Raw genomic sequence first — 24,514 nt, 5'->3', positions numbered from 1 at the left:
AGCGGCCAGGCTCCGTGCGGAGTGAGCTTTAACGCCACGGTGGCGCCAAGCCCTGCCAAGAGTAGGCTAAGCAAACACCCTCACATACCCAGCAAGAAAACCGCTGCTTAGAGAGAGCGCGGCTCCTGCTAGCGTCGCTATAACACACAAACAACTGTTATGTGGAGCGGAACGCGGCCGAGCGATTCACGTACATAGCCAACGCCCGAACCGGGCACAGGAGATGCAACTCCGCCTCCGCCTCACTAGAATGAGGCGGGGGGTGAAAAGCCTTAAGCACATTATCCCTCGACCGAAAATAACTATTAATGTTCTTCGGGAGGAACGCAGGATTAGGTCTGAGCAATGCGAAGAAGCTGTCCTCGTTCAGCAACAAGCAACTCGGGCTGACAGACAGAGCGGTTAGCTCACCGGCCCGCTTGGCAGAAACCAAGGCCAACAAGAGCGCCGTCTTAAATGACAGGGCATCCAAAGGGGCCTGAGAAAGAGGCTCGAAAGGATCCCTGGACAATCCGCGCAACACGGTGGGGAGATCCCAGCGTGGTGTAAGCACGCGTGAAACAGGCCTAACCCGTCTAGCCCCACGCAAGAATCTCTTGACCAGTGGATGGCTGAAGATCAGTCCACCATCACAGCCTGCATGGCCAGCCGAAACGGCTGCCGCATAGACCTTGATAGTGGAGAAGGCCAAACCTTTTTCCAATAAGTTTTGCAGAAACGAAAGCACGCTTCCCACCTCGCATTGAGATGGGACAACGTGGTTCCCCTCACACCAATTAGAGAAGGCGCACCACTTCGCCGCATAGAGGTAAGAAGTAGAAGGCGCACAAGCACTCTGAATAGTGTTGATAACCGTCTCAGGCAAACCTTTGCCCTGCAGGATCAACCAGTCAGGAGCCAAACCAACAGCCGTCCCGAGACATCGGGCGGGTGGTGCACCGTCCCGTGGGCCTGTGAAAGCGCATCCGGCCTGAACGGTACTGGCCACGGCGCCGACCACGAGAGCGCGGCTAGCTCTGGAAACCACAGAGCTGAACAGTTCTCCGGGGCCACTAATATCAGGGACAGTCTCTCCTGTCTGACACGTTCCAGAAGAGGAAGGATCAGCTGGAGCGGGGGAAAAGCATACAAGAGAGCCCGCGGCCAAGGTGTGTGTGTCAACGCATCTACCCCCAACGGGGGAAGATCCCGAGGGCTGAGGGAGAACCACCACCTGCAGTGCGTGTCCTCCCTGGACGCGAAGAGGTCCACCTGCGCTGTCCCGAACCTCTGGCAGATCAGTCTGACAATGTCGGGATGTAACCGCCACTCGTCTCGGCGGGGACCGCCTCGAGACATGAGGTCCGCCCCAAAGTTCTGGGCACCCGTGATATGCAGGGCTCTCAGACTGAGGAGATACTGATGAGCCCAAAGCCAGAGCTCAACCGCCTTTCGGTGGAGAGCAGGGGAGCGGACTCCCCCCTGTCTGTTGATGTACGCCGCCGCCGACACGCTGTCTGTCCTGATCAGAACGTGGTGGCCGCGCACCAGGTGAAAGAAATGCAACAGCACTTTCCTCACAGCGTCAAGCTCCAACACATTTATGTGTGCTGTAGGGGGCGTGCACCACTCGTCTCCGACCGAGTGAGAGAGGCACGTTCCTCCCCAACCCATCAACGAGGCGTCCTTGAAGACCACTACGTAGGACGCCACCCTGCCCAGGGGAACACCCCTGAGAAGGGCGGAGGGTCTTTTCCAATATTCCAGGTCTGGGGACACCGAACGGGGAACGAAGAGCACCCTGAGCTTGTGTCGCCTGGGGTCCAACCGTTGGCGAGCAAACCAACACTGGAGTCTGGCAAAACCCAGGAAGGAGAGATGGTTTATCACCAACATGATGTCCCTTCTCGCGGTCTCTTCTGAGTTGCTCAGAATAAGCAGGTCGTCTAGGTAGAAGAGAATCCTCTTTCCCTGATGCCTGAGCGGTTCCAACGCCGTCTCCACACACTTCGAGAAGGTGCGCGGAGCCAGGGAATAGCCGAACGGCACACACTGGTACTCGTACGCCATCCCCATAAAGGCAAAGCGGAGAAACTTCCTGTGCGCCTGCCGAACAGGGACGTGGAAGTAAGCATCCTTGAGATCCAGGGATGTGAACCAATCGCCCTCTCTCACACACCGGAACAACGCTCCGACAGTGAGCATTCTGAACTTCCTCGTGGCAACGAATCTGTTGAACACGCGAAGATCCAGAATAGGTCTCTTCTCCCCTGACTTCTTGGAAACCAGGAAGTAGCGGGAATAAAAACCCTGGGTGAGACTCGTGTGGGGGAACGACAGTGATGGCCCCCTTTACCAAGAGACGTGCCACCTCTGCTGCCAGAGCCGTGCTCGCAGCCGGGTCCCGTAGCGTGGTCTCCACCAACCCCATAAAGGGTGGGGGACGACGCTTGAACTGTATGGGATGGCCCCATCTCAACGTGGTGTCCAACCACGATGGCAGAACGCACCGCTCTTGCCAACACGCATAGCGGTCAGAGAGAGGGCGAGCCGACAGCTGAGGAAGACCGTCCAGGAATAACCCGTATTCCTCTGCCCCTACCGCCTCCACACTGCGTGTGAACCAAGAGGGGCTTCCCATGAAAGGGAGGAGGCTCAGCGAGCGTAGGAGACGTACCAGAACCAGCCGCTGTAAAAACAACGAGCTGTCTAGACGTCGCGCTCGTGCCCGCTGAACAGGGAGCGAGCCGTCCGGCCGCCGCACCTGTGCGCATGCGCTGTCCGCAGGCTGTAGCGGACCCGTCTCCTCACCTCCCACAAACTGTTGAAGGGAGGTAGAGGGGATAATGTGGGGAACCAGGAGACCGGTACAAGCAGCCATATCCACGGGCTCGTGCAACGAGTCTCTGATCGGTCCACGAGGCTCCAAGGGACGCAACTTCTTAGAAGCAGGTGAACCAGAGGCCATGTGAACACGCCGTACGACTGCCACCCTACAGCCACCGGGCTGAGAGGGGGAAAGAGGCAACATGGAGGAACGCACCACAAGCGTAGGACGCAGGTGGCCTGAGGAATATCGCTCTTTAGGTACCATGTGCTGCCGTTCGGCCGAACGGTCATTACTTTTTTCTTTAATAGGGAAAGAAAAAGTAGGAGCAAACTTCCGGAACTTCCCAGTCCGTAGCGCTGCTCTCCCTGTCTGCTGCGGCTGCTGCTGCTGCTGCACCGGGGCTGGAGTCGGAGGCGGCCCCATGGAACACTGGGACCGGCCTGGACCCCGCTTCCTCCCGGCCTGCTGGCGGGAGGAGCCCTGACTCTGGTGCGCAAGCAACTCGGAGAACCGGGGACCAAATAGGCCATCCGGCGCTAGTGGACACTGGACGAGGCTGGCTCGCTCTCGTTCCGGCACCGCAGTGTGGGAGCGCCATATGACCCTTTGAATCATGGTAGCCCACGTCATATGCCGGCCGGCCGAAACGGCTATCGGCTGGCATAGCTGGAGGATGGCACTGGAAAAGCGGGAAACCGCCAGCCATCCCGCGGCTTCCTCCGGGCCGTAGGCCTCCCTGTCAGCCGACAAGGAGACCATGGCAGAGGAGAGCAGGGCGATGTTGTTGACCGCCGCCGCGGATTGAGAGGCACAAACGAACACCCTGTCCGTTAGGCCGACAATCTGCTTCTGGAGGCGGTCAGGTGGCAGCGGCTTTTCGTTAGGGCGCCATCCGGCGCCCGAACAGAGAAGTGCTGCCAGCGGAGGCTCCAGGCGAGGGATCCCCCTCGCCTGAGTATCTGCCCACCCCTCCACGTTGGTGAAATCCGTGTAGGATCTTACCGGAGCCTTCTGGGTCGACGGGTCCCCACCTGCAGCAGTAAACAAGTGTTGCACAGGCGGGAACAAGGGGCACTGGGTAACCCGCCGGGAAGAAGATGGGGTGCGAAAGCACTCGCCCTGCATATCGTCAGATACGGGGGCGGGAGGCGGGGCCGGCATGGGAATCCCTTTGATGGCCGCCGCCTCACCCATGACCTTCCGGAAGAGATCGGTCATCCGGCGCGGGCCCTCGTGTTGTACGACGGTGGCGGTTGTAACCCGAGAGCGGGAAAAACCGGACGCCGACTCGCCGAAGATGTCGTCCATGGAGGCGTCGATGATGCCATCGTCGTCGTCAGGGCTGGCCCTGAACAGGTCGATGGCGTCAGCCAGTTCCACCGCAGGGGAAAAGAAGAGATGCCTGGAGAGGATCCCCTCTTCAGGAAGCTCCCAGCAGGCGACACAGGAGACGGGGGCCGCCATAGCAGCCACGGCGTGGTCGGCGCCAAGGCGCCGAAAGCACGCCAAGTGCCCGTCACCCGGTGCCAGGGAGGCGGGACAGGAGGCGGGACAGGAGGCGCACGTGGCCGTTTGTCCACGGCCTCGCCCGAGCCGCTGCCACCGGCTTGGGAGATCCGTTTTGAAGTTTTCATCTTCTTAATAGTAGTTCTCAATTTCTCGCTGATAAGCACAAGTGCTGAAAGAAAAGGGAGGATGAGCGACGGTATACACCGCGAGACACGATACTGTGGGGAAATGTGGGCGGTGCCCACGCTGATAGTTTGAATTTTCAGGGACGGGACAAGCCCATAAGGCGAAGCCTAGACGGCGCAGCCTACATGAAATAGAACAACCTTTTGTTCCGCAAAATCACACAAAATAGAAGTATTTGCAATTGATCAGTGCGCTGTCTTCTCTTCTCTCGGAAAGCGAGTTAACACAGACACGCATCGCTTCAGTGCAAATATAGCCCCGCCCTCTGTCACTCAATCGCAGTGCGGTCTCTGGCAGTGTTTCGAAGGTGTTAGCTAAAGGTTAGCCAACACAGCTAGCATCTCAAGTGCAGCACCTCCGCAAACGGTTTAGGTAGAAGGAAAATGGAGTAGTGATGGAGGAGTGCAGTTTGGAAGTACTTTGGATTGAGGCAAATTATCAAGGAAAGTCATATGCAAGAACACGGTTTTGGGTTTCATAACTGTGCACATGCACAGCAGCAATAGCAATCTTTTTCACGAAATTGGACCCTCACAAACTACGTATATATAACATGAAAGCTGGGCCTCCACTTATTCCAACAGTCCAAACCATATCATTCTGTGACTAAAACTCGCAAACAACAACTTAAGAAGAAACGTCCCCATTTCTTTTAGGAGCAAGTCACACAAGTATTACCTGTTTGATTTTTGTCCACAAAGTTGATTCTGATCGAATAAAACCACCATAAACAGATTATCCAGTGTCTGGGCCAAATTTTGCAACTAAACATGGTGTTTTCAATCAATGAATAAGAGAAGGTTTCTTAGGAAATAGGTTAATTGCCTTCAATCAGAAAACATATTCTTCAGCGCAATCTAGTGGCCATATATTTATTTTTTACGATATACTCTATTTACTTTGGGTATGTTCTTTCCTGAAAAAAACTTTTCCCCTGATATCGAAAATGGTATAGAATATCGATATTTTTCCAGGTATAGTGTCAAAGTTAGAAAATCCAGTATCGTGACTGACAACACTTCTAGAAACGCGATTGTGATTATTCAGTTAGAGCTACAAGAAACTTGAAAGTTAAAAAATACATATCTTTGCTACTACCTCTGACATTTAGTTATGTACATTTGCATAAAATCATGCAGGTCTATAGGTTGCAACGGTGGACTGGAATCACTTCATGGCACGATGTGACCGCTCGATAAATAAGTAAACAAAAAAGTTTGTTATTTTTTAAACACAACATGTGTGGAAGCTAACATTCAGCTTCAGTCTGAGCTAGGATGATTTTCTGAGCCCCCCCAAAACCAGGCCGGGTGCCTGGCAAAAAGAGGCCCGTTCACGATTCTGATTATAATTTGGGCAAGTGAACATTACATTCGGGCAAGTTGAACCTGACCAGTGGGGTGTTCCACAAAGCCGGTTTTATCACATAACCGGGTAAGTTAACCCAGGGTTTGCTGTGACCCTAGGTTTTCCGTTCCAAAAGGATCACGGTATGTTAGTTGCTATAGCAACTAGAGCTGTCAAGCGATTAAAATATTGAATCGTGATTAATCGCATTAATGTCATAGTTAACTATGATTAATCGCGATTAATCACAAATTATTTTCTATGCTATATATCCCTTGATTTTTTTGTCCCATAATTCTTCTCATTTTAATTCTCTTAGCAACATGGTGAAGTGCATCGGCTTGCCTTGGGCAAATGAATTTTATTGATAACAACATTGGCATATACTGATCAAAACAGGACGATACAAAAAAAAGAGCCATTAAACGACTGCTTTGAACAAATGTCATTTGAACATAGCAGTCAGGCTACTGCTTCTTTGTTTTGAGCCAAAGAAAAAAAAAAAAAAAATTGTATTTTATTTTTTTAAATAAAATAATTGCGTTAATCGCGCGATAAAAAAATTAACGCCGTTAAATTTGGTTTGCGTTAACGACGTTAATAACGCGTTTAACTGACAGCTCTAATAGCAACATATGCTCTGAATCAAACCTGGTCGGACCAGGTTTTTTGCGCAGGTTAAGTTTGAAACGTAACCCGGTTTTGGGTATTTCAACCGGCGTTCACCGCAGATTTCATGTGTTCACAATGGCATGCCCTTTTGATGAGAGAACTGCTGATATCAGAGCGCAAATTATACGTGCAATCCACCGGGAGCGATTGATAAGACCACGGCTCGACATCTTGGCATATTGGATGACTTTTTGCTGGAGTGGAGAGATATAGATTCTCGCGCAAATCTTTAATATATTTAAATAGCCTTACATAGCCAACACTACCAATCGAGGACCTGGCCTCAGTTCACTCCAGACTATTTGCGTAGCCCTCAGTTTTTTTCAAATGGTAGTTTTATCTAGGCTATAATGCTGGAGATGCTGAGCACATCACAGTCGTTTCAGATGACCCATCCAAGATTTGTATCGACCTCCTATCATACAAAGAGCAATATTGTCTGAGTACTATGCCGAGAGGCATTTACAACATAAAGTATAAAATAGTCCCAACGGACTTGCATCCACTGGAGAATGTTCGATCGTAGCCGGCGGCTTCATTACAAGCACTGATCCATCTTGATCTGTGAAGTTGATGAATTGTCACTTTTAGGTTTTCTACCCAGTTACCAAAAAAAGAAACATTTGGAATAGTATGCGCTGTGGCAAGCACACGGTTTGCATGTGTTACTTCGAAGGCAAAAAAAATCTAAAATACAAGAAAGCACAAAAACCTACATTCAACCAGTGTGGGGTATGGCCCATGACTCTCTGAGGTGGTAGGTACCTCCAGGTACCCCCTCCATGCCAGGGCGCCCTGAATTTATGTTTATTAACAGCTCTTCCACCGGGGTCAAGACAATTTGAGGGCCAGATCCAGTCTGCCGACTGTCGGCCTTTTCACGATTGGCTTAAAAAAATGGCTTATTTAAATTTATACCAATACGATGGTGGGAAAAGCTTACCAGTTTGTATGTTTTTTATACTTCATTTTTATACTTGATCCTCTGACCGCTTGGAAGCAATCGGAGTACATATTGTTTTAGAAGAAAGGGGTTATGTGGTAGGATCTTTAAGAATGCTTAACTGGGATATTTATATATTCATGGCTCAAATATTAAGGATCATGCTTTTGACGTGTAACTAACGCATTTACACGGTCAGCGATCCGCTGCCAGACTTTGGTTCTCTGGGTTCCAGAGGTTTTAGCGTTCCCTTTTTTTGTGATAATGTCCTTCTCCTCGTCATAGCTCTCCAGGAGAACCTGGAGTTCCATTTCATTGAAATAAGCGGCCCGTTTCGCCATATCGATCAGGGTTTCCATGATCCATACATCGAGCGCACAACCCTGTGTTAACCAACCCCGAGTTGATTGAACTAATGCATAACCGCTGCTGTGGAACCGAAAACTCTGGGTTGGTCGGCACAGGGTCAATCAACCTAGAGTTCAACGTTAACTCAGTGTTTGTTAAACCTCCGTTCGTGGAACACCCCTGTACTTGCCCGATGGGCAAGTGCTTTTGAAACCTTAGTGTCAACCCCATACTCATGAAATGGAATCGAGAAATAAAATAAGCTGCCCATATCCCAGTAGCAAAAAATACAGAAAGAAAATATATAGGCTATTGTTATGTGCAGATCTGCTCCCTGTTTTGCAGTGCTCCTGGAGCTCCTCCTTCAGCCCCTCCTTCGCTTCGTTACCTGGCACCTGCTGTTGCCTATAAAGCCTGGGAGGCTTTATTCACTCGGGCGTTAGCCAGAGCCAGCAGCATGGTCCTCATTCACCCGTCGGTTCAACCTATTGTATCAATAAACCCGGTTTTCATATACTTAATCCTTGTTTGTCGACTATATGTTACTTCCCTCGAGCCGGGTCGTAACATATTGGGGGCTCGTCCAGGATCAATCTGGATCAGTTTTGCTGAGTTAATTATTTCTAGTTTTCCCCTAGACAGGGTAACTTGGTATGTTTTTGGAAGTGTGGCTATGAGCAGCTTCCTTTCATGGTGAGTAGGATGAGTATTGAATCTGAGTGCTATGATTTTAAGTTGTGAGTGATTCCCCCTGGTTAGTTAGGGAGTGTACCAGCTGGGCGGAGCAATCTGTCTTTCCATCGGTACACCATTTGTTATTTTGCCTTCCTTATTTTCGAGGTAATCCTGGGTGGAGACGTGTTCTCTGGTGGGGGCGAGCATTTCAGGGCCTTGGTCACATGGCTGAGGTTAACTGAGCTTTGTTTTAAAGAAGCCTCGAGCCCGGCACGCCTCAGAAGAACATTAGGGTTAGTCTAAAGTTAGGCAGATACCAGGGGGCTTGCTTAGATGATCATTTGCACTCGGAGGCTTGCTCACTGTGCTCAGCAGTGATTGATTTGTAAAGTTGCTTTAGTGATTGCTTTATGGACACAGTTGTGGTAACATGTCCAGGGTCCTACAGCTTGTGGATTTGTCAGCTGTAGTGTTGGAGGAGGTGTGTACATCAGTGCTGGGCGTACTGATGTAAGTTAAAACCTTGGGTGAAAGTGATTGGTGTATTTTGTATTGCTTGGTTATTGAAGTCATCTAGTATGGCGGCTATCGATGACTTTATTAGTGCACCTTCGGAGGAGCTGCTTGATCAGCTCACTAAAGAACAGCTCCTTAGTCTTGCCAGTCATTATGACATTGAGATTGCCAGTGGTGATAAACGTCTTAAAGATAGTTTAAGAGAAGCACTTAAGGCAAGCCTAGCAGAAGGAGGCGTCCTGAGGACGTCGGCTCTACCAGCATACCAGCATCAGCGTGTTCTTCCTCAAATGTCAGATGCTGTGCTGGAGTTCAGGTTGAAGGAGTTGGCGTTTCGAGAATTAGAACTAGAGGATAAAGAAAAAGACCGTATCCTTAAGGAGAGACAAATGCAACTAGAGGAAAGACAAATGCACCTAGAACATGAGCGTTTCTTGAGAGTTTGAATTTAAGCATGCTGCTTTGAGCTCATCCAGTTCTGCCTCGGCTCAGTTTAACGTAGCGAGAAACATCAGACTTGTACCTCCATTCGCGGAGAAAAATGTTGAGCGGTACTTCGCTCATTTTGAACGAGTGGCTACCGTTTCAGACTGGCCAATACATGCCTGGACATCGCTTTTGCAAAGCGTTTTGGTGGGAAAAGCACAAGACGCTTACGCTTCTTTAAACATTGAGGATGTCAAGGACTATGAAAAAGTTAAAGGCGCCATTCTAAGAACCTATGAGCTCGTTCCTGAGGCGTACCGCCAGCGTTTTAGAGGCCTCAGTAAGCTGGATGAACAAACTTATGTAGAGTTTGCAAGGGAAAAGGACATCAGTTTTAGTTCTTGGTGCAAGTCAGAGAAGGCGGAGACTAAGGAGGATTTTAGACAATTAGTTCTGCTGGAGGACTTTAAAAATTGTCTGCCCGTTGCTGTGTGTACTTATCTCAATCAGCAAGAAGTGTCCACTCTTGATGAGGCTGCTGTTCTAGCAGACAAGTTTGTGTTGACGCTCAAGGTAAACTTTGATAGCGACCAAGGTGAGCGTAGGGGAAGGACTGGTTCTAGTAGACCTCGGGTTCCATCCACTTCCTCCACCTGCTCAGAACCTCCTCCCACCGTTTCTACAACTTTCGCTAGAAGAGCGGCTACTGTGAGTACTCCGTTGGAGAAGACTTGTTTTTATTGCAAGGACAGTGGTCACTTCATTGCCGATTGCCCTGTCTTGAGTAGGAAACATGAGTCTTATCAGCCTGTTGCCTTACTAAAAGTGGTGAAAAAATGTGCTGCCATCCAAGACATGGACCAACCTGCTCAAAAGGCTGTAGCTGTGTGCTCCAGCCTTCCCATTAAAGGGGTGTCATTCATCCTGGGAAATGACCTAGCCAGTGGTAGGGTGCTTATGGCTCCTGAGGTCCTTCGCCCGAGGTCCTTCGCCCGAGGTCCTTCGCCCGAGGTCCTTCGCCCGAGGTCCTTGGTCCTTGGTCCTTGGTCCTTGGTCCTTCGACCTTAGACCTTTGTCCTCAGTCCTCAGTCCTTCGTCCTCAGTCCTTCGTCCTCAGTCCTTAGTCCTTAGTCCTTAGTCCTTAGTCCTTTGTCCTTTGTCCTTTGTCCTTTGTCCTTAGTCCTTAGTCCTTAGTCCTTCGTCCTTTGTCCTTAGTCCTTAGTCCTTAGTCCTTAGTCCTTAGTCCTTAGTCCTTTGTCCTTCGTTCTTTCGTCCTTTGTCCTTTGTCCTTTGTCCTTTGTCCTTTGTCCTTTGTCCTTTGTCCTTTGTCCTTCGTCCTTTCGTCCTTTGTCCTTTGTCCTTTGTCCTTCGTTCTTTCGTCCTTCGTCCTTTGAGTTCAAGGTCATGAGTGTCAGAAGCATCTGTGGTATGTTTATTTGTTTTGTTGTTTGTAGTTTGTTTGTGTAACTTGGCGGTTGCCTAGAGCAACCGTTTTAAGGGGGGGGGGTGTTATGTGCAGATCTGCTCCCTGTTTTGCAGTGCTCCTGGAGCTCCTCCTTCAGCCCCTCCTTCGCTTCGTTACCTGGCACCTGCTGTTGCCTATAAAGCCTGGGAGGTTTTATTCACTCGGGCGCTAGCCAGAGCCAGCAGCATGGTCCTCATTCACCCGTCGGTTCAACCTATTGTATCAATAAACCCGGTTTTCATATACTTAATCCTTGTTTGCCGACTATATGTTACTTCCCTCGAGCCGGGTCGTAACACTATATATGTATAAATACATAAAATATCAACAATTAAAGGTGTAAAATCCCAGGCTGTCTGTAGATGAGGGAGCTCATGAGTGTGAATGCTGACAGTTGGCTCATTAATCCAGAGGGGAGCGTATTCCAGAGGCTGTGATCATGTGGGAGTGAATATGTGAGGCATGTTGCGATCGGGGAACACATCCTCCAGTCTGTTTATGTGTTTGTTTACGTGCGATGGTTTACGTTTGTTTGTTTGTTTACGTGCGTTGGTTTATGTGTGTTGGTTTACGTTTGTTTGTTTTGTTTATGTGCGTTGGTTTACGTTTGTTTGTTTATGTGTGTTGGTTTACCTTTGTTTGTTTGTTGTGGATTGGCAGAGTGTTATGAACCGAATGCACGTGATCAGCATCCCCTACTCCTTGATGAAGGTCAATCCACTCTCCTGGATCCAGAAGGTGCACACCTACAAGGGTAAGGCCTGTCTGCCGGGGTCGGGTGGGTTCTGTTGGGGTGGGGTTGGCTGGGGTCTGGAGGGTTCTGGTGGGGTGTTTTATAGGGATGGGAATTGATAAGAATTTCACGATTCCGATTCCGATTCTGCTTATCGATCCGATTCCTTATCGATTCTCTTAACGATTCTCATTGGGTGAAAAAATAAGTACAAATGTGTTTGTTTGTATTAAATCTCTTGAATATCTGATCAGAAGTGCGTCAAGTATTCGGAAATTGTATATTTTCAAATCAATTGGTCTAGACAAAATAATATACGTTTGGCTTTTAAAGCCCAAATGCCATCATTATGTGCCATAAAACTAAAAACACAGACTGAAAAGAGTCAAGTAAGAGCTTGTGCCTTTTGCAATGTTAACAGTGATCATTTGCATTCAACTTGTAACAAAATTCAACTGACATAAACTAAATGAAGTGTTGATTAGACAGAGATTTATTAGATGGGCCTACCTATTAAACCGTTGGAACACACAAGACCGGAAACCATAGCAACGCCGGTAAACAAACCCCGAGAGGCCCATTCCGTATGAGAGCTCCCCACGCTACGGCCATCCGGAAGCGCACAGAGCTGTTGGCCTCCTCCATGGTGCAGTTCACCCCGGACTGCACAGCACTGAGTTTGACGGTTGAACGCTGATTGGCTGTTACGTTACACATGTCACTCAGTTGTCAAGCTGTTGAACGCTGATTGGCTGTCATCACGACAAAAACTCGTCGCCGGTTCTATTTCATATAGGCTACGCCGTCTAGGCTTCGCCTTATGGGCTTGTCCCGTGCGCGCTGAAAATTCAAACTATGCACCTATCAGCGTGGGCACCGCCCACATTTCCCCACGGTATTGTGTCTATATAACGCGGTGTATACCGTCGCTCATCCTCCCTTTTCTTTCAGCACTTGTGCTTATCAGCGAGAAATTGAGAACTACTATTAAGAAGATGAAAACTTCAACACGGATCTCCCAAGCCGGTGGCAGCGGCTCGGGCGAGGCCGTGGACAAACGGCCCTTTTCAGGGCCACCTGAGAGCGCTCCTGGAGCTAGGTCCTTTTTCAGGACTCCTATGCACCTCCTGTCCCGCCTCCCTGGCACCGGGTGACTTGGCGTGCTTTCGGTGCCTCGGCGCCGACCACGCCGCGGCTGCTATGGCGGCCCCCGTCTCCTGTGTCGCCTGCCGGGAGCTGCCTGAAGAGGGGATCCTCTCCAGGCATCTCTTCTTTTCCCTTGCAGTGGAACTGGCCGACGCCATCGACCTGTTCAGGGCCGGCCCTGACGACGACGATGGCATCATCGACGCCTCCATGGACTACGTCTTCGGCGACTCGGCGTCCGGTTTTTCCCGCTCTCGGGTTACAACCGCCACCGTCGTACAACACAAGGGCCCGCGCCGGATGACCGATCTCTTCCGGGAGATCATGGGTGAGGCGGTGGCCATCAAAGGGATTCCCATGCCGGCCCCGCCTCTCGCCCTCGTATCTGACGATATGCAGGGCGAGTGCTTTCGCACCCCATCTTCTTCCCGGCGGGTTACCCAGTGCCCCTTGTTCCCGCCTGTGCAGCACTTGTTTACTGCTGCAGGTGGGGACCCTTCGACCCTGAAGGCTCCGGTAAGATCCTACACAGATTCACCAACGTGGAGGGGTGGACCGATACTCAGGCGAGGGGGATCCCTCGCCTGGAGCCTCCCCTGGCAGCGCTTCTCTGTCCGAAAAGCCGCTGCCCCCCGACCGCCTCCAGAAGCAATTTGTCGGCCTAACGGACAGGGTGTTCGTTTGTGCCTCTCAATCCGCGGCGGCGGTCAACAACATCGCCTTGCTCTCCTCTGCCATGGTCTCCTTGTCGGCTGACAGGGAGGCCTACGGCCCGGAGGAAGCCGCGAGATGGCTGGCGGTTTCCCGCTTTTCCAGCACCATCCTCCAGCTATGCCAGCCGATAGCCGTTTCGGCCGGCCGGCATATGGCGTGGGCTACCATGATTCAAAGGGTCATATGGCTCTCCCACACTGCGGTGCCGGAACAAGAGCGAGCCAGCCTCGTCCAGGGTCCACTAGCGCCGGATGGCCTATTTGGTTCCCGGTTCTCGCGCACCAGCAGTCAGTCCGTGAGAATCGTTCCCGGTTCGGGGCGATTCTCACGGGCACCTCCCGCCAGCAGGCTGTGAGGAAGCGGGGTCCAGGCCGGTCTCAGCGTTCCAGGGGGCTGCCTCCGACTCCAGCCCCGGTGCAGCAGCAGCAGCAGCCGCCGCAGACGGGGAGAGCAGCGCCACGGACCGGGAAGTTCTGGAAGCTTGCTCCTACTTTTTCTTTCCCTATTAAAGAAAAAAGTAAAGACCGTTCGGCCGAACGGCAGTACATGGTACCTAAAGAGCGATATTCCTCAGGCCACCTGCGTCCTACGCTTGTGGTGCGTTCCTCCATGTTGCCTCTTTCCCCTCTCAGCCCGGTGGCTGTAGGATGGTGGTCGGACGGCGTGTTCACATGGCCTCTGGTTCACCTGCTTCTAAGAAGCGGCGTCCCTTGGAGCCTCGTGGACGGATCAGAGACTCGTTGCACGAGCCCGTGGATACGGCCGCTTGTACCGGTCTCCTGGTTCCCCACATTATCCCCTCTACCTCCCTTCAACAGTTTGCTGGAGGTGAGGAGACGGGTCCGCGCGCTGTGGCTACAGCCTGCGGACAGCGCATGCGCACAGGTGCGGCGGTCGGACGGCTCGCTCCCTGTTCAGCGGGCATGAGCGCGACGTCTAGACAGCTCGTTGTTTTTACAGTTTTTGTTTTTGCTGGTTCTGGTACGTCTCCTACGCTCGCTGAGCCTCCTCCCTTTCATGGGAAGCCCCCCTTGGTTCAGACGCAGTGTGGAGGCGGTAGGGGCAGAGGAATACGGGTTATTCCTGGACGGTCTTCCTCAGCTGTCGGCTCGCCCTCTCTCTGACCGCTATGCGTGTTGGCAAGAGCGGTGCGTTCTGCCATCGTGGTTGGACACCACGTTGAGATGGGGCCATCCCATACAGTTCAAGCGTCGTCCCCCACCCTTTATGGGGTTGGTGGAGACCACGCTACGGGACCCGGCTGCGAGCACGGCTCTGGCAGCAGAGGTGGCACGTCTCTTGGTAAAGGGGGCCATCACTGTCGTTCCCCCCCACGAGTCTCATCTAGGGTTTTATTCCCGCTACTTCCTGGTTTCCAAGAAGTCAGGGGAAAAGAGACCTATTCTGGATCTTCGCGTGTTCAACAGATTCGTTGCCACCACCGTTGTCTGCCGTTCGGCTATTCCCTGGCTCCCCGCAACTTCTCGAAGTGTGTGGAGACGGCGTTGGAACCGCTCAGGCGTCAGGGAAAGAGGATTCTCTTCTACCTAGACGACCTGCTTATTCTGAGCAACTCAGAAGAGACCGCGAGAAGGGACACCATGTTGGTGATAAACCATCTCTCCTTCCTGGGTTTTGCCATCAACTGGGAGAAGAGCTCCCCGCTCCCCAGCCGGCAGACAGTCTACTTGGGGCTTTGCCTAGACTCAGCCACCATGACTGCGATGCTTTCGCCTCCTCGGCGCGACGCCATCCTGTTGCCCGATGTCTCGGGACGGCTGTTGGTTTGGCTCCTGAGAGGTTGATCCTGCAGTGCAAAGGTTTGCCTGAGACGGTTATCAACACTATTCCGAGTGCTCGTGCGCCTTCTACTTCTTCCCTCTATGCGGCGAAGTGGTGCGCCTTCTCTAATTGGTGTGAGAGGAACCACGCTGTCCCATCTCAATGCGAGGTGGGAAGCGTGCTTTCGTTTCTGCAAAACTTATTGGAAAAAGGTTTGGCCTTCTCCACTATCAAGGTCTATGCGGCAACCGTTTCGGCTGGCCATGCAGGCTGTGATGGTGGACCGATCTTCAGCCATCCACTGGTCAAGAGATTCTTGCGTGGGGCTAGACGGGTTAGGCCTGTTTCACGCGTGCTTACACCACGCTGGGATCTCCCCACCGTGTTGCGCGGATTGTCCAGGGATCCTTTCGAGCCTCTTTCTCAGGCCCCTATGGATGCCCTGTCATTTAAGACGGCGCTCTTGTTGGCCTTGGTTTCTGCCAAGCGGGCGAGTGAGCTTACCGCTCTGTCTGTCAGCCGGAGTTGCTTGTTGCTAAACGAGGACAGCTCTTTCGCGTTGCTCAGACCTAATCCTGCGTTCCTCCCGAAGAACATTAATAGTTATTTTCGGTCGAGGGATATTGTGCTTAAGGCTTTTCACCCTCCGCCTCATTCTAGTGAGGCGGAGGCGGAGTTGCATCTCCTGTGCCCGGTTCAGGCGTTGGCTATGTACGTGAATCGCTCGGCCGCGTTCCGCTACACACAACAGTTGTTTGTGTGTTATAGCAATGCTAGCAGGGGCCGCGCTCTCTCTAAGCAGCGGTTTCCTCGCTGGGTATGTGAGGTGGTTTGCTTGGCCTACTCTCGGCAGGGCTTCGCGCCACCGTTGGGCGTTAAAGCTCACTCCACACGGAGCGTGGCCGCTTCAACAGCTCTACTGAAGGGCGTTTCGGTGGAAGACATCTGCGCGGCTGCGTCTTGGTCTTCCCCGGCCCCTTTGTCCGTTTTTACATGTTAGACATGTCCAGGGGCTCACTCGGCAACTCTGTGCTGGAGTCAGGGACCCCTTTTACGGCTTAAGAATATAGACATGTTCTTTAAAGCGGCGTGGTTGGATTTCCTCTCGCCGGCTAGCGAGTTGGACTTGATTACCAGTCTTACTCTTCCACCTTTTTTCAAATGAAAAACAGGCTAGGGGGGTTTTCTATTGGCTCGCCAATTGTCAGGTGGTTTTGTTTGCCAGTGTGGCACTCCCGCCGTTTTCTTCAAATAAGAAACGGCCGAGAGAGTCCCCTTATTGGAGAGCCGGATTCCGTAGCTCCGCCCCCGGTGGTAGCGGACCTACTGGAAACCGTGTTGCTCTGGTTTTTCCTTTTCCTTTTCATGAGTTCCATTAAGCACGGATTAGAGCCGGAGTCTTTACAGACTCACTTTTTTCTCTCTTGATCATTGTCTTGCTTCATCTAGGAGGAATTCGTTTTTTATTAAGCTGTTGTGTTTTACATTTCCTTGGCTTTTTGAGTCTTAATGTGCTCTGGTGACTTAAGCCTTTTTGTCTGGACTACAATCATATAACTAGAGTTATAATAACATAACTATCGTTTTCTCTCGCGAAAAATTCGCCCGATACGCGTCTCTACGTTCACTTTGTATGGGATCTTGTCGCCCCGTCGCGTTTGGTGTGAACGCACAATGCGCTTCTTCCTCGGCGGCGCCGTGTTTGCTGCGTTCTGAACCAAAACAAAAGCAGCGTGTGTGACGTCATGACGCATTTGCCGCGACCGGAACCGATAAGCGGAATCATTAAGCAGGCTTGCTAATGATTCCAAGGAATCGGTTGACTCGGCACCGGTTCTGAACAAGAACCGGTTCTCGATTCCCATCACTAATGTTTTATGGTGTGATCTGGTGGGTTCTGGTTTGGTCTCGTGGGTTCTGGTGGGTTATGGTGGCGTCTGGTTAGAGCTGGGCGATTAATCGATTTTTAATCGTAATCTGAATATATGTTCAATAATGTTTTTTTTTTAAAAGAAAATCGATTATAAAATAAATAAATATAATAAAAATGTAACGATTAAAATGTCAACCTGTCAGCATGCGCGAAAAAAAGTGAGTGTTTAGAGTTTGGCTAAAGTCTGTTGCAACAGACTTTAGGTTAATCATTTTTAATATTCAAATTAGGCTACATCTAAACTTTAAAGAATATATATATTTGTGTGTGTGTGTGTGTGTGTGTGTGTGTGTGTGTGTGTGTGTGTGTGTGTGTGTGTGTGTGTGTGTGTGTGTGTGTGTGTGTGTGTGTGTGTGTGTGTGTGTGTGTGTGTGCAGCCCGGGTGGCGGTGGTGAAGTCCCGGGACATGCACTGGTCCCTGCTGGCCCAGAGGGACCAGAGGGACCTCAGCCTGAGCTCCCTGCGCATGCTGATCGTAGCGGACGGAGCCAACCCCTGTGAGTCCCCCCTCTCCCACGCTATTCCTTCCATTTCATGCTGGGCTGGGACGCCAGGCTCTCATGAGTACCAGGCAGACACGCTGGGTGTCTCCACAGGAACACTTGAAACAGATCTACATCCACAATTCATCGCCTAACGACCCATCCACTTGGTTTGGAACGGATTTCAATACCTTCGTTGGGTGTGACTCACTTATCCTGTGTGTGTGTGTGTGTGTGTGTGTGTGTGTGTGTGTGTGTGTGTGTGTGTGTGTGTGTGTGTGTGTGTGTGTGTGTGTGTGTGTGTGTGTGTGTGTGTGTGTGTGTGCGCCTGTGCCTGTGCCTGTGCCTGTGTGTGTGTGCGCCTGTGCCTGTGTGTGCTTGTGCCTGTGTGTGTGTGCTTGTGCCTGTGTGTGTGTAACCAGGGTCGATCTCCTCCTGCGATGCCTTCCTCAACGTGTTCCAGGCTCGCGGTCTGCGTCCTGAGGTCATCTGTCCGTGTGCCAGCTCTTCAGAAGCCATGACCGTCGCCATCCGCAGGTGGGCCGCTCTTACTGCACCCCGACCGGCCTTAATCTGGGCCATCACAAATCCTGTTGAATATGAGAAATATGTTGTTGGTTCTTGATAATAAATGGTAAACCGCGTCTGTGAAAACCGCAGTCTCAAATGGAGGAGCTATATATGACATGGGATGCACACACTCATATGCACACACAGGCACACACACCCACAAAACAACCAGCAGCCAGACCAATGGAGACCCTGCCTTAGCTGAATCTCTGAAGCTAAGTAGGTGTGGGCTTGGTTAGTACTGGATGGGAGACCAACTCTGGGAACACTGAGTTACTGCTGGAAGTGGTGTCGGGTGGTGGCCAGTAGGTGGCACACTGGCCAAAAACATCAATCCCCGATTCCCCAGTGCATTGACGGTTACACTGTGCTGAGGTAAGGTGCCGTCCTTCGGAGGAGACGTAAAACTGAGGTCCTGATTCACTGAGATCATAAAAGATCCCAGGGCACTTATCGCAAAGATTAGGGGATTCCCCGGTGTCCTGGACAAAACTGCGCAACGAGGCTCATTCAATCTGGCCCCCTAATCATCCTCCTGTATAATTGGCTGACTCATTAATTCCCTCAGTCTCCACCTCAAGCTGGTCTGTGGTGAGCGTTCTGGCACTGATTGGCCGCCGTGCATCACCCAAGTGGGTGCTACACACTGGTGGTGGTTAGTGAGGTCCCCCCCCTTCACTGTAAGCGCTTTGAGTTTCAAGAAAAAAAAGCGCTACATAAATTCAATGAATTATTATATTATTATTATTATGACAACAACTATGTGTCTTTCATTGGAAACCTGCATCGATCCGTCCCAAGTTAAATCGTGAATCTAGACATCTTCTCATTCCTGGTTCTTGTCGGCCCCAGACCCCCAGAGTCGGGGGTGCCCCCCCCGGGGAAGGCGGTGCTCTCCATGGGTGGGCTGAGCCACAGCGTGATCCGCGTCGACACAGAGGAGAAGCTGTCGGTGCTGACCGTCCAGGACGTGGGTCAGGTGATGCCCGCAGGTAAATTAATCGTTTGATATAATCGTGCAAATTCATAAAATTAAAAATTTAAATTAAGTGCTAAATTATAAAAAAATATATATATATTTATTTATTTTGCCCCTTTCCCCTGTTAGTGCCACTACTTGTGCTTGCGGGCTGAGCCCTACCAATAAACATGTATTTAGTTGAGGAAGATGTGGCTCCATGTTGTAAATCTCCCATTTGTCTGAGTGCTGCTGATGTCCTCCCCGTGCGCCCCCAGCCCTGGTGTGTGTGGTGCGGGTTGAGGGCACGCCGTACCTGTGCCATACGGACGAGGTGGGGGAGATCTGCGTGAGCTCGGCCAGCACCGGCACTGCCTACTACGGCCTGCCGGGCAGGACCAAGAACGTCTTTGAGGTGTGTGTGTGTGTGTGTGTGTGTGTGTGTGTGTGTGTGTGTGTGTGTGTGTGTGTGTGTGTGTGTGTGTGTGTGTGTGTGTGTGTGTGTGTGTGTGTGTGTGTGTGTGTGTGTGTGTGTGTGTGTGTGTGTGCGCGCGCTTCTCATGGTGTGTGTTGTGGTTCCAGACCATCCCAGTAAAGCTATCTGGGATCCCAGTGAGCGACCGGCCATTCACACGCACATCGCTACTGGGCTTCGTGGGTCCGGTCAGTACTGTCTCTTTATGATGATGATGGAGAGTATTGTGATGATGAGGAGGACGAAGGTTAACATGTCATTATTATGGTGGTGGCGGTGTCCATGGGGAGGATTAAGTAACCAGGATCATGTCACTGAATATGAATTTGATTTTCTTAAGATGGACAGAAACATCCAGTCACTAAACGTGGCTCATGACATCACATGGGCCTCCTGCCTGGGCTCTGGAGGGTGAACATTGTGCCCTGGTTACAGGACAGCCTGGTGTTCGTGGTGGGGAAGATGGATGGCCTCATGGTGGTCAGCGGGCGGAGACACAATGCAGATGACGTGGTTGCCACGGCGCTGGCCGTGGAGCCCATGAAGTTTGTCTACAGGGGGAGGTGAGGAAACATCAACACCCTTTACCTCTTTACTCTACTCAAAAGATGTAGAGGGGCCAAAGTACAACCCTCTCTGTCTCTAGCCTGACCATGGTGTCCCTGCCTCCTGACCCCTGAACCTTAGTTGGTTTGATGCCTCAACCGAAACTAGATAGAAACTAGAATAAGGAAATGGAAAACAATAAAACATAGAAGCTAAAACCGACAAACAGATTTAAATGTATGCAGAAGTAAGAGAGAAATAATTCCATAACTTAATGAGCAGCACCTTGGGGACCATGGTCCTCACGCTGTCCTGTCCCCAGGATAGCGGTGTTTTCCGTGGCCGTGCTCCACGATGAGAGGATCGTGGTGGTGGCGGAGCAGCGGCCTGACGCCTCCGAGGAGGACAGCTTCCAGTGGATGAGCCGCGTGCTGCAGGTGGCCATACCCCTCTTTATCTATACCACGCACAACATGGTCTTTAATACACTTTAGTACACACAACATGGTCCTTAATATGCTTTAATACACACAACACAGTCTTTGGTACACTTTAATGCACACAACATGGTCCTCAATACACTTTAATACACACAACACAGTCCTTAATACAATTAAATACACACAACATTGTCCTTATATTTTAATACACACGTCATGGTCCTTAATACACACAACTAGCTCTTTAATACACACAACATGGTCCTTAATACACTTTAATACACACAACATGGTCCTTAATACACTTGAATACACACAACATGGACCTCAATACACATTAATACCATAACATGCTCTTTAATACATACAACATGCTCTTTAATGCACACATGCTCTTTAATATACACAACATGCTTTTTAATACACACAACATGCTCTTTAATACACACATCAAGTTCATCGCTGCATACTGATCTTTAATACACACAAAATTCACAGCCTCACCCCACACAACTCTGCTTGATAAATGTCAGTCTCAAGACGACATGGCACGTCATATTCGTGCACTATTCAACATGGTATATATATTGTCTTAAATGCTATATACAACATACATATTACATCATTTAAAATGCGATAATTAAATGATAACAATATAAACTACCGTTCAAAAGTTTGGGGTCACTTAGAAATGTCCTTATTTTTTAAGAGTGAATATTAAATTAATCAGAAATACAAACTAGACATTGTTAAGGTGTTAAATTGCTATTCTCGCTGGAAACAGCAGATTTTTTAATGGAATATCTCCATATGTGTACCGAGGCCCATTTTTACAACCATCACTCCTATGTTCTAATGGTACATTGTTGAGCTCATCGTGTTTAAAGGCTAATTGATGATTAGAAAACCTGTGTGAGTTTTCATGGAAAACATGAAATCGTCTGTGTGACCCCTTTTGAACGGAAGTGTATATACATGTATACAAAAACCTGTAAGTCCTGATTGTGCAACGTAGTTGTGTGATGTCACTGCAGGCCATCGACAGCATCCACCAGGTGGGGGTGTACTGTCTGGCGCTGGTCCCCGCCAACACGCTGCCCAAGGCCCCACTGGGGGGCATCCACATCTCGGAGACCAAGCAGCGCTTCCTGGAGGGCTGCCTGCACCCCTGCAACGTGCTCATGTGCCCCCACACCTGCGTCACTAACCTGCCCAAGCCCCGGCAGAAACAAGCCGGTAGGTGGACGGTCATGAGGACCATGCAAATGATAATAATGAACAGTGATGAGTGTGATGAGGATAACGTGACACTGACTGGTGCCGTTGGTCTCGGGGCGGGGCACAGAGGTCGGTCCAGCTTCCATGATAGTGGGAAACCTGGTTGCTGGGAAGAGGATCGCCCAGGCCTGCGGGAGAGACCTGTCCCAGCTGGAGGACAATGACCAGGCACGTAAGGTAGATAGCATCTCCATTCCACCTCCACAGAGACAGGTAAGAGAGTCTCTTGCATCTCACTGAACACGTAAGGTAGATAGCATCTCCATTGCACCTCCACAGAGACAGGTGAGAGAGTCTCTTGCATCTCACTGAACACGTAAGGTAGATAGCATCTCCATTCCACCTCGACAGAGTGAGTTGAGAGAGAGTCTTGTGCATCTCACTGAACACGTAAGATAGAAAGCATCTCCATTTCACCAGCACCTCCGCAGAGACAGGTGAGGGAGAGAGAGAGTCATACTATCAACACGTAAGGCGTTCAAACTAAACCAATGCATTCTGAGTCAGCGATCATGGGGATGCGTCTTAGCAAGGGTGCTGTCTAAATGTTACTTGTCCATTTTTGCCTGAACTAATTAAGTAGGAAGACTCTTATCTTTGAACCTTCTGTTCACCTCTGTGTCTGTGCTCATGAGATCAGCTCACACACACACACCAGTGTCGTAACTGCACTCAAAACGGTTTTGTACATTGTACAATGTCGACATTTAACTTCCCTTGCATACTTGAAGCATGACGTCTTGTTCGCTCGAGCCTCATCAGCAATATGTCCCTTAATGTGTGAACACATATATCCGGCCATACATACGGACTGTAGATTCAGCTCCATGGAATGCTTCTACGCTTATTGACTCTCCCACCAGTTCAGCTCCTTCTCTCATGCCCTCGCTCCACTGCATCCTTCATGAGCCGGTCGTGGGGTCAGAGACAGCTCCACATGCCCACCTCATCCAAGTCTGACCGCTCCTGCTCCGTCTCTGCTCCACAGTTCCTGTACATGCAGGACGTGCTCCAGTGGAGAGCTCAGGCCACCCCTGACCACCCTCTCTTCCTGGTGCTCAACGCCAAGGTACTTCCCCCCTGCTGTTGATGACTAATGGCTCTTATCTGAAGGAGCCCAGAGTGTTGCTTCATCAGCACGACCAGCTCCGAAAGAGACCTTTAGACTTTTACTAAAAAGTGTACTAAATCAGAAGTAATTAGTCCAATATAAGTGATAAGTTATTAATAGTTTGCTCTATTTATTAGTTATTAATTCGTCTTTATTCAATCATTTATAAGTTAATTTAAGTTAAAGTGACAGATTCTTAGTTATAAGCTAATTACCAGTGAGGTACATTATTTATGACTTCATTATTAAGTAAAATGTAGTAATTTGTGTTGTTTAATCCTAACTCCTGAGTTAATGCAGGGGTCTTAAATGAGTTGTCAGTGCTTATATTGGATCCCTCCATGTCCCCGTGTTGTCCAGGATGCGATGTAGTGTGTAGACGTGTGCTCCAGTGTGACCGTACTGTGTTTGTCCACCAGGGCGCGGTGGTCAGCTCCGCCTCGTGTCTACAGCTCCACAAGAGAGCCGAGAGGGTTGCCGTGGCACTCGCGGAGAAAGGTCGCCTGAACGCCGGTGATCATGTTGCTCTGGTGTACCCGCCAGGTAACGTAGGACCAACCTCCACCCCTTTCTCCCTTCTCCTTCCACCTCCTCCACTTCTCCTTCCACCTCCTCCATTTCTGCCACCGCCTCCGCTGCCTCCTCCTCCTCCTCCTCAAAATCCTCTACTTCTTCTTCCACCTTCTCCTCTGCCGTTCGTCTCCTCCTCCTCAGCCTTCCTCCTACTTTTTCCACCTCCTCCTCTGTTGTTCGTCTCATTCTCCTCTGTTGCTCGTCTCCTTCTCCTCTGTTGTTCGTCTCCTCCTCCTCTGTTGTTCGTCTCCTCCTCCTCTGTTGTTTGTCTCCTCCTCCTCTGTTGTTCGTCTCCTCCTCTGTTGTTCGTCTCCTCCTCCTCTGTTGTTCGTCTCCTCCTCCTCTGTTTTTCGTCTCCTCCTCCTCTGTTTTTCGTCTCCTCCTCCTCTGTTGTTCGTCTCCTCCACCTCTGTTGTTCGTCTCCTTCTTCTCTGTTGTTCGTCTCCTCCTCCTCTGCTGTTCGTCGCCTTCTCTGTTGTTCGTCTCCTCCTCTTCCTTTAGTCTCCTCCACCTTTCCCCACCTCCTCCTCCTCAGCCTTCCTCCTCCCCTCTCCATCTCCTCCTCTGCTGTTGCCGTATCTGATGAGTTGGATGTATATCCTCTCAGCCTTTATGTTAGCATGTTGTAGAAAGACCGTCTTTGCTTCTCTCGGTCAGTCTGCCGTCAGACTGACTGAATGTGTTGAGGGGTGTCGCCGGCCAATCACCGCAATTTTGGTATTTTCTTTGTCTAATGGGGATGGTGGACTGGGAGAAAAATTCAGCCCTGGCATTTTCTCTCCAGACCCGCCCACTACATTATTAGCACTAGGGGTGGGACGAGACGAACGGGAAGAACCCTGTATATCCGAATAATAGTACCGTTTTTTGTTTTTCA

The 24,514-nt window shown here is 50.4% G+C and overlaps 1 protein-coding gene across 5 annotated transcripts in view; it reads left to right on the top strand.

Annotated features, from left to right (window-relative positions):
- dip2a (disco-interacting protein 2 homolog A) overlaps positions 1–24,514 on the top strand; it is a 204,777-nt gene that overhangs the window by 149,804 nt on the left and 30,459 nt on the right. For 4 of the 5 annotated variants that reach the window (XM_056580043.1, XM_056580042.1, XM_056580039.1 and 1 more), the window contains 12 exons: positions 11,557–11,650; positions 17,582–17,701; positions 18,109–18,223; positions 19,109–19,248; positions 19,493–19,629; positions 19,797–19,877; positions 20,125–20,252; positions 20,558–20,672; positions 21,710–21,911; positions 22,021–22,130; positions 22,942–23,022; positions 23,484–23,607. In XM_056580043.1, coding sequence (XP_056436018.1) covers positions 11,557–11,650; positions 17,582–17,701; positions 18,109–18,223; positions 19,109–19,248; positions 19,493–19,629; positions 19,797–19,877; positions 20,125–20,252; positions 20,558–20,672; positions 21,710–21,911; positions 22,021–22,130; positions 22,942–23,022; positions 23,484–23,607 — 1,447 coding nt within the window. The remainder of the gene's footprint in view (positions 1–11,556; positions 11,651–17,581; positions 17,702–18,108; positions 18,224–19,108; positions 19,249–19,492; positions 19,630–19,796; positions 19,878–20,124; positions 20,253–20,557; positions 20,673–21,709; positions 21,912–22,020; positions 22,131–22,941; positions 23,023–23,483; positions 23,608–24,514) is intronic. The other variant, XM_056580040.1, reaches the window with a different exon arrangement.

The sequence above is a fragment of the Gadus chalcogrammus genome, chromosome 20, assembly GCF_026213295.1.
Source record: "Gadus chalcogrammus isolate NIFS_2021 chromosome 20, NIFS_Gcha_1.0, whole genome shotgun sequence".
NCBI classification, from domain to species: Eukaryota; Metazoa; Chordata; class Actinopteri; order Gadiformes; family Gadidae; genus Gadus; species Gadus chalcogrammus.
Note: the sequence above shows the minus strand (reverse complement) of the source record. Positions and strands in the feature narration are given on the sequence as shown.